The sequence below is a fragment of the Balaenoptera borealis genome (assembly GCF_965194805.1).
Source record: "Balaenoptera borealis genome assembly, chromosome: 18".
NCBI classification, from domain to species: Eukaryota; Metazoa; Chordata; class Mammalia; order Artiodactyla; family Balaenopteridae; genus Balaenoptera; species Balaenoptera borealis.
In genome coordinates, this window is record NC_138877.1 from 65,610,543 (window position 1) to 65,627,393 (window position 16,851).

General features: G+C 35.1%; 1 protein-coding gene across 2 annotated transcripts in view; it reads right to left on the minus strand.

Annotated features, from left to right (window-relative positions):
* UGGT2 (UDP-glucose glycoprotein glucosyltransferase 2) overlaps positions 1-16,851 on the minus strand; it is a 183,971-nt gene that overhangs the window by 64,247 nt on the left and 102,873 nt on the right. For both annotated transcript variants that reach the window (XM_082366069.1, XM_082366070.1), the window contains exons 21-24: positions 11,304-11,510; positions 7,802-7,933; positions 2,194-2,318; positions 314-409 (exon numbers count right to left, since the gene is read on the minus strand). In XM_082366069.1, the coding sequence (XP_082222195.1) occupies positions 314-409; positions 2,194-2,318; positions 7,802-7,933; positions 11,304-11,510 (560 nt within the window). The remainder of the gene's footprint in view (positions 1-313; positions 410-2,193; positions 2,319-7,801; positions 7,934-11,303; positions 11,511-16,851) is intronic.

Below are 16,851 nucleotides of genomic sequence, written 5' to 3' on the forward strand. Positions count from 1 at the left end.
CAAATGATCTTGAATGTGGAAGACGAGAATAAGACAAATCATACTAGATTTAACTTACTTGAAACTTCATATCCTATATATATGTGTGTGTGTGTGTGTGTGTGTGTGTGTGTGTGTGTATATATATATATATGCCATTTATTTACTAGAATATAATTAACTAAAATTTCTTTTCCCTATATTGTCAAATACATTTATTCTCTAACAACTTTTAATTCTACTTTAACTTTTGCTATATTGTGAATACATATGGTAACCATAATTCAGTATAGGATGCAGTGACAGAAAAAAACACAGCACTAATACATCTTACCTGTGATTCTCCTCAAGAAATGTGATATCATACCGAGATGCATGTTTAGGTAAAGAGGAAACAAGGGCATCGATTTTCATAACAAGGTCACTCAGGCTGGAGAAACAAGATAAATGAGTTTTTGGGGGGGAAAGAAAGGTCCATATTTCATGTCACAATTAATGCCTCAAGAAAGGGGAATTTAATGTAAAATATCTCCAATAGACAAACTGTATATAAATGACCTTTCTTCCAAACTTGTATAATTTGTCAAAGTAAAATGACTGCTGCTTTTAAGGTCATCCTATTTTTTCTTATCATTGATATGATATTTAAACACATAAGTGTTCCTAATAGTGTCTATAAGAATATGGAGAATCATTCAATTCAAGTCAATATTTGCTGAGTGCTGGTTATATATCCAAGCACTGGGACCCATGTAGGAAAGAAAGAAGAGCTGGAAGAACAAAAATTAAATGATAGAATAACTACTTTCAAAGAACTTTTAATAGAGTTAAGAAGCCCAGATTTCTTTGGTTTCAAGTTTGTTTGAAAACTAAAATTGTACAAAATAAATGCCTGGATTAAATATAACCAAATTAAAAAATCCATAATAGAGAAAATGTATATGTTCAATGATATGCTGGAACAGAAAATGTTAGCTGAACTTTAAGAAATGTCCCCCTCCACCAAAAAAAAAAGAAAGAAAGAGAGAAAAGATAGGCATCTCCATTTTATAAACAAAGAAATTTAGAGTCAGAGTGGTTGAGAACCTTGTCAGTACTGTCAGCATCTCTCTACTATACCATGTTTTGCTGGACTACAGGTCCTGTACACTGTATATTATTTTTATTTGTAATACCTACCATATCTTTCACAGAGCATTACATTTAATGGCCACTTAATAAACATAAAATAAATGGGTTAATCCAAACCATAATCTACTCCTAAACTTTCTTAAGGTATTTATTTATTGGCCACACACTCTCTAATACGTAAAATTGTAGGCACGTTGGAGGAAGAGCAAACATAAATTAAAACAATCATATGAAAAGATACTCAACTTTACTAGAAGTCAAGGAAGTGCAAATTAAAACAAGATGCAATTTCACATCCATCAGATAGGAAAAATTAACAGGTTGCGTAACACCAAGTACTGGTGATGACTTGGGGAAACGAACTCTTATACATTTCTGGTGGCAGTGTTAATTGTTGCAACTCTTTTGAAGGACAGAATTTAGCAACATCTGGTAAAGCCGAAGGTACATCTATCCTACAGCCCAATAACAACACTCGTCTACTCTAGAGAAACTCACACATTGTACAAGGACACGTGTAAACCAGGTTCATGATAGCATTTACATAATAGTAAAAAACTAAAGCCAAGTTAACTGTACTTCAGTAATGGAGTATATAAATGAACTGCAGTATATTCACAAAATGAAATACTAAAAAGAAACTGAAATGAATAAGCTCGCTCTATATACATGAACATGGATAAAGCTCTTATGGAGGCAGACTGCAAAAGGAGCCTACATATAATAGCATATCTCTAAAAAAGTCAAGACTTTAACACAATAAACACTAATAATAGATATTTACATATGAAGCAAAAGTATAAACACATATATGGGAATCATGCACACAACATTTGAGAAAATGGTTACCTCTTAGGGAGGGAGGAGAATGGGACAGTCAAGACAAATAAAACGAAATATTAACATCTACAGTTTGGTAGTGGTAAGCAAATGGTTATCGTCCGCTGTTTCTTTATATTCTCTACATGTCTTTTATTATATCTTCTGTGTGTATTTGAAACATTTTCTAATCTTAAAAAGAAAAAATCGGATACAAAATACCAAACTCCAAAATGAATTGCTCTTACAATTTTAAATACTTACTTCTTTGAGTTGACTTCTATATTTTCAACAATGTCTTCTATTTCCTCTACCAAATTAGTCAATGTTATCTTTTCCAACAAGTAAAAATCTTCCTCACAGAAATCTTCATCTAAAGGTCCTAAGAACTTAAAAGCAGTTATATTATTGTATATCTTCTATAAGATACCAATTTGGGACAAGTATTTTCTTATCAAATAGATATTTCTTTAAGCAAATATTGATTAGAGATTAAACAGATGGTGGCTATTAATCCCACCATTTACTAAGTGCCCTGGGAAACAAGAGAAAAGTATTTCCTCACTTTGATATTATAAATAACATTTGCATCAATACCAAAATCAATGTGGCAAAAAAATCAGCAAATTATTTCCATTTGAAAGTTTTACTTTGAGACATAATGCTTCCAAAAACCTAAGGCTTTTCATTCTAAAGTAAGTTATGAAAGCAACTGTCTATATTCCATAAGTCTTTTAATTTCAGTATTTTCCTATTTAATCTGTAAATTGTAGTTTACACTATGTAGATATGAATATATAAACAAGGCATAAAGGAGCAAAAACCAAGAAACAAATCCCATAATTAATAATACCAACCAATCTTCATCTAACTGATGCTGTATGAACTGTTTGGAGCACAGCAAGGTCTTGTAGGTTAGCTTTAAACCAGTAACTACAGAGCAGGGAAGCTGTAAAATTACCAGATACCTGAATTTCTCAGGATGGCTATCCCACCACAACCACCCCAACTCTACTACCGTTATCATTTTCTGGAAAAGCTAATACGTGCATCATCATAAATATTATTAACATAAGCCTGATGTAGAAGGTGAGCCCTGACATAGTCGTATGCACTAAACAATTAGACTTAATGACAAACAACTAGAAAACACGTCAACCAGAATGAAATGGTTGCAGTGGATTTTTTTTTTAATTTATTTATTTTATTTATTTATTTTTGGCTGTGTTGGGTCTTCATAGCTGCACGCGGGCTTTCTCTAGCTGCAGCGAGCAGGGGCTGGCTACTCTTCGTTGCAGTCTCTAGCTGCGCAGCCTTCAGTAGTTGTAGCACGCGGGCTCAGTAGTTGTGGCTCGCAGGCTCTAGAGCGCAGGCTCAGTAGCTGTGGCTCACGGGCTTAGTTGCTCTGCAGCATGTGGGATCTTCCCGGACCAGGGCTCGAACCCGTGTCCCTGCATTGGCAGGCGGATTCTTAACCACTGGGCCACCAGGGAAGCCCTGCCGTGCATTTTATTACTTCCCCTTCATATGCTTCTGCAATTAATGTTTTCTAAAAATTAATGAAGTATAGTTCTTGAATCTTTTCTCATTTGCTCACATCAAAGGTGATATTAGCTGCAATGCTGGCATCCAGCTAAACAAATACCATGTTTCACTTTAAACATAAAACCTGGCCTCTAAAAAGTACAAAAAATGGGCACTGTAATACTAAAAGTACACGTATAAACATTTTATTTCCTTAAGATTTGCTATCATTTTTAAGGTAACTTTCAAAGCACTTTTAATGCTGCATTTTTTTGACTGTGAATAGGAGAGGCCTGGAAAATAGCTGAATTTTATCTATACCACTTCTAGTGACTTGAGTAGTTTTGTTAATAACTTAGAATAAGGAACTAAAATCTCAAATTATTTTCCTAAGGGATGAACAAGATTGGGTATCTTTACTGATTAAATTCACCAGAAAACCAGCTCTATTGCACCTATGTAAGTTCAGTGTCAAACAGCTAGCAGAAACTTGGTTCTTCTGTGTCTTAGTTCTTCTACTTGAAGATGAATATGATGTTTGTGGAATAAAGCAACTTAAATAGTATAAAATCACATAATGGCCAAATTAGGAAATGGAACATTAAATTTGAAAATCATGTAATAGTACAATAAAACCTATATGGAGCTTAAATCTTCTTTACAACGTTTTGGAAATGTGATTTTTCAGTTATACAGAATAACTGCTATAACAGAAATACATTACCTCATTTGACAGATCATTACAATTTTAGAAAACTCTGTTAGAATGTTCTTCCACATACTGAGCTAAAAATCTCTCCCCACTCGTGGAAGTTGGATCAACTGGGCTTGATTCTATGCTGACTCTCAATGAATACAACGCAAATCAAGTCTATAAATGTACCCATATTTCCCATGATAGCCTTCAAATATTTAAAGAGAAAACAGAAGTTAATATTTACTGAAAATTTACTCTGTGTCTGGGGCTGTTCTGTGTGTTTTATGTGTAAAAGTATATTTAATCTCTCTGGCAACTTTAAAACAGACTATCACCTTTTCCACTGTGCAAATGAGGAAACCAAGTCTTGCAAAGGTTATACAATTAACGGTGCAACCAGAATTTGAATCCAGATTCGCCTGGCTAAAACAAAAAGGCCTTGTTTGTTTCCCTTCTCTCTGCCACACCATGTCTTTCATCAATTTGTAAATATGTAACATGATAAAAATAAATATAATTATAGCAATAGCATTATTAAGGGTTTTGTTTAATCTTAAAATATATAGATGTTTAATTCTTTAGCATGGCAGTAAGAAAGTATGAGATCATCATTACACCCCAGTTTTGATCATTTATAAACAATTTTAACTTTGAATATGTTTCAATTCTAACGTAAACATTTGGACAGGTTCAAAATGAAGATTGATTCTATAATGTCAGAATTATTTTAATCATTAAACTATCTGGTTCAGAATTACAACTATCTGTTACAACTGTTATGATTATTGTGTTTCATAGCATTACTCTGAGACACAGTATAATATTACATTATAGTTCATAAACCATAGCACTTCTTTTCAGATATATCATACTTTTGTATTCAAACCACAGTCCTACAAATAAAAGGATAATCAAAATTACAATTTTCCATTAGTCGACACAAAAAGTCAATGTAATCTGACTTAATATCTATCTCTAGCCCCAACCTCTCCCCGAATTTAACTCATACGTTCAGCTGTCAACTCAACCAGTCTACTCTGAGGTCCAGAACTGAATACTGAACTCTTAATATGTCCAGAACTGAATTGTCTATCTGTCCTTTCCACTCCTTCTGAACAAGCCCACTCCTCCTGCAGTCTTCTTTACCTTAAAACAGTGGCGGCTCCATTCTGCCAGTCACGTAGTTCTCTTACATCCCACTGTAAGTCTGTCAGCAATTCCTGGTCATCCTCCAAAATACATCTCACGTCTACTTCTCCCTACTTCCACTAGAGCCATTCTGGTCCAGGCCACCATCACATCTCACTTGGAGTACTGTAATAGCTCCTAACTGGTTTCCTAACACCTACAGTCTATCCTTGATGTAACAGCCACGAGTGATCCAAATGAAACATCAGTTCATGTCAATCCCCTGCCCAGAACCATGGGCTTCTCAACTCATTCAGAGTAAAACCCTACCTGACCTGGCCCCCAGGTACTTCTCTCCTGTTATCTTCATATCTGCTATTCCTAGAACACACAGATGTGAGCTCATCTCAGGACCTTTGTACTCACTGTTCCCTCTACCTAGAACGTTCCTCTTCCAGATATGCAACATGGCTTGCTCCCTCACCTCCTTTGGTTCTCTGTCCAAATAACACTTTATCAGTAAGGACACTATTTTTTTTCGGTCCCTGCCCACCAAAGTGTAAACTCCACAAAAACATGTTTGTTCACTACTATACTCTCAGATTCTAGAAGAATGTTTGGTTCATGGCAGATGCAAAATTATATCTAAATGCTTTTGTCAATTTCAAGGAAAGTGAGAAGAAAACAGTTCTAAGAGAAATAAGTTGAACATAACTATAATATTTGTTAGTACTAATATTGATAACAATATCTGAATTATATTAAACAATGACAAAGAAAACATAGGGTAGCTTTTCCGTAATGTATCAACATAACCAAAAGGCAAGGTAACAGATACAGCAGGCTGTAATTTTTTCTTTTTATCTCTTAAAATGTCTGACAGAGCCGAAGGCAGCCATATACTTTAAAACTGTTCTAAAAAGTTAGATTTCTTCCCAAAGCAACTGTTGGAAAAAAAAGTAACGCCATTTTTGGGCTTTCACATAGCTCATTATCAAAATTCACTAATATTTTATATTACTGTAATAATAAATGGCAACTGCTGTCACCAATTGTAAAATAGCACTGCACACAGATGAACCCGCGTCTAACTATTTTTAGGAGCTAACACAATTAGCTCAAGAACTGTTACACTGGGCTTCCCTGGTGGCGCAGTGGTTGAGACTCTGCCTGCCAATGCAGGGGACGCGGGTTCGAGCCCTGGTCTGGGAAGATCCCACATGCCGCGGAGCAACTGGGCCCGTGAGCCACAATTACTGAGCCTGCGCGTCTGGAGCCTGTGCTCCGCAACAAGAGCGGCCGCGATAGTGAGAGGCCCACGCACCGCGATGAAGAGTGGCCCCCGCTTGCCACAACTAGAGAAAGCCCTCGCACAGAAACGAAGACCCAACACAGCCATAAATAAATAAATTAAAAAAAAAAAAAGTCTCTAATATTCTATTAAAAAAAAAAAAAAAGAACTGTTACACTGAAGCGGAAATATGTGATTTGTGGATGCTTGTGGATATGAGTCCCTCACTATTCTCCAATTTCTATTATTTATAGATTCAGATAAGAAGGAATAAATAAGCATAACTTTAAGGGAATGATGATACAGGAATGAAGCACGCAGGTGAATAGAGCTCATAAAAATGCAGAAAACAGAGAAAACACTACAGCTTTGAAGATGATTTAGGGATACATAATTTGATGCTTCAAGCAGAGATAACGTCAAACACACTGCATTCGTTGATTTCTAAATATACCTAAGCACCAGATTCAATTTTTAAAAACTTAAACCATTCCTGAGAAAGAAAACCAGACTATCATACTAAAAAATACTAATAAGTAGCTATCATCCACTAATTTTGTATGCATCTATTAAAACTCCCTAATTAATCAGAAACACGTTTGTGATATACTAAGAGAAAAAAGTGTGATATAAAATTATATATATATATAATAGCATTACAATTATGTATTTAAAAAGACAGACATGGCTATGTAGAGTAGAAAAAAGGGTTAGACGGTAAAACAATAAACTATTAATAATAAATTTTATTAGGATGGTGGGAGTGATTTTTACTATAGATTTTAAAAGATTATATTAATAAATACTACTTTTTAATTCAAAACTTGCAGTATTGTTTTTAACATAATCAACTGTAGGAAAAAGCTACAAGAAGAAAAAGATGTCAAAATGTACTTTTTACACCTACTTACAACAGTGATCAATTACAATGTTGTAATGTATACAAAATTGTTTGTTCTAATATTTATATTATAAAAGCCATCCCCAAAGAACACCCTCAGCCGCATTCGATGTTATCACCAGTGGGAGGGAGGGGTGAAGAGACAGGTACTGTGCCACGAGCTGGACATCTCAGTGGCCATGTTATTTACGCTGGGACCTGTCTGGCGTGTCCAGCACACGAGCACCGTCCTCTGTGTGTGCTGCATCAGGTGTGTTGTGACAGAAAACGTTTGACACCCCTGTATCACAGTGTCACTGAGAAAAGTGAGCAATTGCTTTTTTTTACTTACTTTCCCATTGCTGACAACACCTATTTCTCCAGGACGCAATTTAAGTACATCTTGACAGAACAACTGGTGAGTTCGAAAAATATTCACTCCGATGGTATTATATTTTTTCTCAAAAGCATTTTTATCCATTCCCTGAGGTATAAGTTAAGAATGACAAAACCAGTAAGAGAACAGTAAATACATTAAATAATTTTTTGAACATAGCCTACTTTAATATATTAGTATAAAATTTAAAATTATATTAACTTGTGATTTTAAAAAGTACTATTTTGTTCTGAAACCACATTTAAAAAAAGAATCCTTTGGCGAGGCAATTACAATATCTGTAAATCCTGTTACAAGGAGATACAGTTTGCTACTCATTCTTTGAGAATTTTGGGTGGATTACTGATCAGTAAAATGCTAGGAAACATCAATTTAAATAAAATTTAACATTAAACAATGAAATACAATGTTTATTAAATTCTGAATTCAGTACCTCCATTTTGGTGGGTTCAATTAAAAAAAAAATACTGTTTAAAATAGAAATACTCTGCTCATTCCATTATACCAATCCCATGAAACCAATTTAGTATTAGTGCATTTAAATTCTGAAATACAAAAGTAATCTTCTCCATCTCAGTGTATATCAAACTTTAATATGCATACAAACCACCTGGGTGTAGATCCAGGGAGGGCCTTACTTTCTGACTTTCTATCGCGTTCCTGGTACTGCTGCAAGGTCAGAAATGTTCCCCTGCGCTGTCCGACACACAGCCACAGATGGGTACTGAGCGCTTGAAACGTGGCTAGTATGACTGAGAAACTGAATTTAAATTAAATTAAATTTAATTTAAGTTTAAAATAGCCACACGAAGCTAGTGGCTACAGTGTCAGACAGTGTAGCTCTAGATCTTTATTTCCAAAACCTCTGTCTCAGTCAACCCCTCTCTGACCACAAGCTGCTGACCTTCCAGCCCATTCATCCCAGTGTCACCAGACCAACCATTACTCAACCCTTTAGTCCACTGACCCTACCACTTATTTACTGTCCATCACACTTTCCACATTAGCATTTTCCTCCTAACCAAGTTAGACCCCAGAGCCCTTTACTATAACAAAAACATTCCACGCTCAGCTCCCTTGGATGCTTCCCCTCAATTATATCCACCTGGCAAAACCTCAACTCTGGTTAAACACAACTCTGCTAACTCTGCTTACTCTGCAACTGGATCCGAACAGCGCTAGGACAGCTGGAGAAAAACATGCAGCCAACATTGATCTCACTTTCAATTTATGGTCATTAACCTCAAGTGGGCCCTCAGAAATCTTACTATAATGTTTTTAATTCACTTTCTCACTCACAGAATCATAGAAAAATATCTGACATTTTCTCCTCTACCCTCGAACCTCTAAGAGCACCTACTCCCATTCTAATACTTAGCTAATGACTTGACTTTCTTTTGAGAACAAAATCTATCAGAAGTAAAGTACTCATCTTGCTACCACCACATAAATCTACCCCATTCTTAAGCCAATACTTACAGCCTGTGCACTGGATCCCAGCACCTCTTACCTACGCAAGAACTATCCTCCCACTTGGCTCCGCTCCATATCATCTGCTCTCATTTTCTGGATGGACTGTTTTCATCAGCATACCAAAAATAAGTGAAATCCTTCCATGACCTCAAGTCCTATTCTAGCTACAGAATATTTCTCTGTTCCTCATATAGGAAAATTCCTTTAAAAAGCTACCTATACTTGCTGTCTCTGTTTCCTGATTTCCTATTCTCTCTTGAATCCAGTTCACATTTATACCTATCACTTCACTGAAAGTGTTCTTATCAAAGCCACCAATGACCACCTTAACAAATAAAATGGTCCATTATGAAGCCTAATTTCAAGAAATATGGCATAGTTTATCATGTCCTCCTTGAAATACTTGCTCCAGTTGGCTTCTAGGATATCACACTCTCCTGGTTATCTTCCTAACTCAGTGGCTGTTCCATTTGTCCCCTCTACTGGATCATCCTTTTCTTGTGTTCCTCTACATGTTGGAATGTTCCAGGGCTCTTTTTCAGTCCCTTTGTTCTCCAACCCCTGCCCCACTCACTTCCAAGGTATTTCATCCAGTTTCTTAGCTTTAAATTATATATAATGTTGATGACTCTCAAAACAAAACAAAACATCATACCCTCCATTGATTCCTACACTTATTTACTAAATTGTCAACTCAACATCTCCACTTGAATGTCCAACAGGCATCTCCAACTTAACAAATACAAAACTTAACTCTTGATCCCCTATGTATCCAAATCTTCTCTTCATCAAGACTTCCCCATCTCAAAAAAAAGACACCACAATTCTAGCTGTTCAAGCCAAAATCCTTGAGTATTACTTTCACATGTCACATACAATTGTCAGCTAATCAAGCTGACTACAGTTGTAACAAATATTATGTATACACCATCTCACCATGTCCACCACCAATATCTACTCCAAGACACCATTGTTTCTTACCTGGATTGTTGCAATAGCATTCTAATTGTTCATCCTATTTCCACTCTTGTTTACCTACTATCAAATCTTCACATGGCACCCAGACTCATCTTTTTCAAGATTATTTATCTCACAAGATTCCTCAATGAGTTTCCATTATACTCAGAAAAAATTCCAATTCCTTACCATGGCCGATCAGTGTTTGAAATATCTGGAGTTATGTTTGTGAACTCATTTCCTACTAGTCTCCCCATCACTCTACTTTGGTCATGATGACCTTCTGCCTATACCTCAAACCTGGCAAGACTGTCTCTGTGTCAGGCCTTTAGACCTGCTGTGTTCTGAACCTGGTATATTCTTCTCTGTAAGAAAGTCTGTAGACTTTCCATGGCTTGACTTCTCATTTCATTCAGAGCTCTGCTCAAACATCAGCTCTTTAGAGATGCCTTCCCTTGACCACTCCAGCTAAAACAGCATCCCTCAAACTATTTACTTTCTTACATTTCTTTATATCTTTCCAATACCACTTACCTGGTCTTTCCCATTACAGTGTAAGCTCCATAAGAACTGGGACTCTATCTGCCTTGTTCATAAGTATTATCTCCATTGTCTGGTAGACAATCAATAAATATTTTTTGAATGGATTAATGAATCTTTCTTCCAGAGAATCAGCTTCTGTCTTTAGAATTTTCCCTGTACTGGACCCCTTGAGTGAAATAACTGAGGATTATTCACATAATCCTTTAACTCCTAATTCTTCACGTAAGTACATATCCTAACTAGAATGCCTTTAACTTTAAGGATCATGAAGTAGTAGTTGAAATACATGAAATTTGATTTGTTAAGTGCCTCTATGCAAAGCTGTATCCTGTAACATGCATCTTTTCCCACCGTAAAGGAAAGTTTATTATCCCCATTTGATTATACTTAATGATTTTTTAACATGATATGTCCAAGCACACTGACTTATACTTTTGAAATATGCAAGATACTTATTTATTATTTCAAACAAATAGCTACTGACCTCAGTAAGGAATGTTTTAATTTTATCTCCAGAGTAAATAGCTGTAGCAGTTTCTTCCTCTGCCAGTTTCCTGAGAAAGTTTCTCAAAAAGCTGTTTTTCAGTGTAAGAAAAGCTGCCAGAATTCCTCTGGAAATAGCTGTGTTATCTTCATCTATTTTTGATGTAGGATTATAAATAACTCCCAACCGACCATGAACACTTATTTCCTGCAAAACACATTTATAGGGGAAAAATATCAGTATCTTACCTATCCTTTTACAACTGAACTTTCTTCTTTCCAATTAAGTTTGCTCGCTTTACCATACAACATCTTTCACTGTCTTCCTGTTGAATGTACTGAATGCGGTATACCACTGAAATAGTCTAAAAACAATCATTTTAGTAACTAATTCTCTCCTCTTTGCATCATGATTCTTTTGGCCTCTTTTTGTATGTGTGTGTGTAAACTAACACACATAAAAGTGCACAAAATAAAACTGTAGAGCTCAGTGAATTAACCCACAAAATATCGCCCAGGTCAAGAAACAGAGCACTGCCAGCAACCCAGACATCTTTCATATCCCCTGCCAATTACTTCACTTTCCCACTTCCCTAAAGACAACCACTATCTTGTCATTCATAGTAATATCATTCTTGCTTTTCTTTATATTTTACCACCTATGCTTTCATCGTTAAACATTTAATCTATTTTGAACGTCATATGAATGTAATCGTACACTATATATTCTTTTGTGCTCTTTTCCCATTCCACATGATTGTGAGATTCACCAACACTGTTTTGAGTAGCTATAGTTACTTTTTTTTGGTACCATACAGAATTCCATATGAATGTGCTCTCCTTTATCCATTCTACTGATGGACCTTTGAATTTTTTTCACTTTGGCACTCTACAAACACAATATACATATCTTCAACTTTAGAAGATGTTAAAGAGTTTTTCAGGATAGTTGGACTAATTTTTACTCCCACCAGCAACATATGAAAAGTCCCACTACCCCAGAGCCTCATAAACATTTTGTATTGTCAGATTTTTTAATTTAAATCATTCTGGTAGATGTGTAAAGATATCTCATTAGGTTTAATTTGCTTTTTCTCATCACTAATGATATTGAACATTCTTTAACATGTTCATTGGCCTCTTTTCTGATTTGTCTGTTGAATCTTTTGCCAGTATTTCATTGGAGATAATTACCTTTTATGTACTGAGTTATAAGGGTTTCATTTCTAAGACTTGAGTGCTTTTTTGGTTATCCGTATGCAGATAACTTCTGCCAGTCTGTGGCTTGCCCTTTTATTCTCTTGCTGGTGTGTTCTGACAAAAAACAGTTCCTAATTTCAATGTAGTTGAATTTACTGGTATTTTTCTTCATTGCTACTGGGTTTTGTGTTCTGTTTTACAAATCTTTCCCTTCTCTCAAGTTCTAAAGATAACCTTTGCTACCCTTGAGAACCTTTATTATTTTGCTTTCTATGTTTAGATCTCTATCCATTTGGAATTGATTTCTGAGTGTGATGTGAAAAGGAGAAAGTTTAAGAGACCACCCTTACTGCTCTTTAAGGTCAACTCTATCATAAAGCACGGGTAGTATATACGTGGGTCTGTTTCTGGATTCTCTATTCTTCTTGCACTGCTCTATTTTTCTATCCAAATTGTTTTCAGTTATATAGCTTTATGAAAGATCTTGATACCCAGTGGAGCAATTATCCTACCTTCCTCTTCTTGAAGAGTAACTTAGTTATTCTTGGTCCTTTGAATATCTATATAAATTTGAGAATCAGCATGACAATTTCCATAAAACACTCTCAGATTCATATTGGAATTGCACCTAATCTATACATCAATTTGGGGAGAACATCTTTAAAATACTGACTCTTTCAATTCATGATTATGGTATATCTCTCCATTCATGTAAGACTTCTGAATTTTCTCTCAATATTTTATTGTGTAAAAGTCTTAAACATATTATGTTACATTTATTCCTAGCATTTGATATTTTTGATACTATTATAAGTGATATTTTTATTTAAAATGCATTTCTTATTTGTTGCAACGCTTAGACTTAATTCTGGTATACTGACCTGTTAGGCAGCAACCTGGTTAAACTAAAAAATGAATTCTAATAATTTTTTGTGGATTTATATGTATTTTCTGTATAAACAATTTGGAAAAATGACAGTTTTAAGTTTTCCTTTTTGATTTTTATACTGTTTATTCCTTTATTCACTTGTTTAGGATTTTTGCACCTATGTCCATGAGTAAGAGTGGCCTACAGTTTTCCATTCTTATATAATGCCCTTTTATGCATTTGGTTTTGAAGTAATGCTGACCTTGTACAATGAGTTGAAATGTATTGCTTATTTTTCTATTCTCTGGAAAAAAATTTGTGTTAGATTGATGCTTGGTACAGTTTACTAGTATGGTCATATAAGTCTGGGGTTTTCTCTTTTGAATATCTTAAATTACAGATTTAATTCCTTTGATAACTAAAAATGCCTCTTCCTACCTCTGTCATGTCCACAGAATCTTGAGTAACATCCCCTCTTTCTATCAGAGCACTGATTGATTGGGTCTGCTTCTCCATATTTCTTGACCAGTTTTACCATGTGTTTCTATCAATTCTATTAGGCTTTTCAAAGAAGCAAATTTTGGCTTTGTGGACCTTAACTACTGTATGTCTTCTATTTCATTACTTTTTGTTCTTATCTTTATCTTCCTTTTCCTTTACTTTCTTTGATAGAAGTTTAAGTTGCTGTTTTTAAATTTTAAGATTTGTGCTTAGATGACTGATTTTTCAACCTTTCTTTTTTTCAGATATAACATAGTTTTAGTTGTATCTGTCAAGTTTTAATGTCATTCAAATCTTAATTCTTTCAAAAAATATTTTCAAATGTGCATTTTTGTATTAACAGGTTACACAGAAGCATTTCTTAATTTCCAAATATACAGAGATGTTCTAGTTTTCTTTTGGTGATTGATTTCTAACTTAATTACACTGTGGTCAAAGAATATACAGTTGATCTTTCAACAACACAGGTTTGAACAGCATGGGTCCACTTAAAAACAATTTTTTTTCAGTAGTAAATACTACAATATTACATGATCTGTGGTTGGTTGAATCTGCACATGTGGAACCTTGAATATGGAGGGCTGACTATAAGTTACAAGTGGATTTCTGACTGCTCAGAGGGTCAGTGCCCCTAACCCCTGCATTGTTCAAGGGTCAACTGTACTTTGTGTAATTGAAGAAGATATAACAATTGTGAATATTTATGCACCCAACATAGGAGCACCTCAATACATAAAGCAAATGCTAACAGCCCTAAAAGGGGAAATTGAGAGTAACACAATAATAGTGGGGGATTTTAACACTACACTTACACCAATGGATAGATCATCCAGACTGAAAACTAATAAGGAAACACAAGCCTTAAATGACACATTAGACCAGACAGACTTAATTCATATTTATAGGACATTCCACATGAAGCAGCAGAAAACACTTTCTTCTCAAGTGCACAGGGAACATTCTCCAGGATAGATCATATCTTGGGTCACAAATCAAGCCTCAGTAAATTTAAGAAAATTGAAATCGTATCAAGCATCTTTTCGGACCACAACGCTATGAGATTAGAAATCAACTACAGGAAAAAAAACTGTGAAAAACACAAACACATGGAGGCTAAACAATATGCTACTAAATAACCAAGAGATTACTGAAGAAATCAAAGAGAAATAAAAAAATACCTAGAAACAAATGACAAAGAAAACACGACGACCCAAAACCTATGGGATGCAGCAAAAGAAGTTCTAAGAGGGAAGTTTATAGCAATACAATCCTACCTCAAGGAACAAGAAAAATCTCAAACAACCTAAACTGACACCTAAAGCAACTACAAAGAACAAACAAAACCCAAAGTTAGTAGAAGGAAAGAAATCATAAAGATCAGAGCAGAAATAAATGAAATAGAAACAAAGAAAACAATAGCAAAGATCAATAAAACTAAAAGCTGGTTCTTTGAGAAGATAAACAAAACTGATAAACCTTTAGCCAGACTCATCAAGGAAAAAAGGGAGAGGACTCAAATGAATAAAATTAGAAATGAAAAAGGAGAAGTCACAACTGACACCACAGAAATACAAAGGATCATGAGACTACTACAAGCAACTATATGCCAATAGAATGGACAACCTGGAAGAAATGGACAAATTCTTAGAAAGGTACAACCTTCTAGGACTGAACCAGGAAGAAATAGAAAATATAAACAGACCAATCACAAGTAATGAAATTGAAACTGTGATTAAAAATCTTCCAACAAACAAAAGTCCAGGACCAGATGGCTTCACAGGTGAATTCTATCAAACATTTAGAGAAGAGCTAACACCCATCCTTCTCAAACTCTTCCAAAAAACTGCAGAGGGAGGAACACTCCCAAACTCATTCTACAAAGCCACCTGATACCAAAACCAGACAAAGATATCACAAAAAAGGAAAATTACAGGCCAATATCACTGATGAACACAGGTACAAAAATCCTCAACAAAATACTAGCAAACAGAATCTGGCAGCACATTAAAAGGATCATACACCATGATCAAGTGGGGTTTATCCCAGGAATGCAAGGATTCTTCTATATACGCAAATCAATCAATGTGATACACCATATTAACAAACTGAAGGATAAAAACCATACAATCATCTCAATAGATGCAGAAAAAGCTTTCGACAAAATTCAACACCCATTTATAATAAAAACCCTCCAAAAAGTAGGCATAGAGGGAACTTACCTCAACATAATAAAGGCCACACTTGACAAACCCATAGCCAACATCGTTCTCAATGGTGAAAACTTGAAACCGTTTCCACTAAGATCAGGAACCAGACAAAGGTGCCCACTCTTACCACTATTCAACACAGTTTAGGAAGTTTCAGCCACAGCAATCAGAGAAGGAAAAGAAATAAGAGGAATCCAAATCAGAAAAGAAGTAAAGCTGTCACTGTTTGCAGATGACATGATACCATCCATAGAAAATCCTAAAGATACACCAGAAAACTACTAGAGCTAATCAATGAATTTAGTAAAGTCGCAGGATACAAAATTAATACACAGGAATCTCTTGCATTCCTATACACTGACAATGAAAGATCAGAAAGAGAAATTAAGGAAACAATCCCATTTACCATTGCAACAAAAAGAATAAAATACCTAGGAATAATCCTACCTAAGGAGGCAAAAGACCTGTACGCAGAAAACTGTAAGATACTGATGAAAGAAATCAAAGATGACACAAACAGATGGAGAGATATACCATGTTCTTGGACTGGAAGAATCAATATTGTGAAAATGACTATACTACCCAAAGCAATCTACAGATTCAGTGCAATCCCTAACAAATTACCAATGGCATTTTTCACAGAACTGGAACAAAAAAATTTTACAATTTGTATGGAAACACAAAAGACCTCGAATAGCAAAAACAATATTGAGGGAAAAAAACAGAGCTGGAGGAATCAGGCTCCCTGACTTCAGACTATACTACAGGGCTAC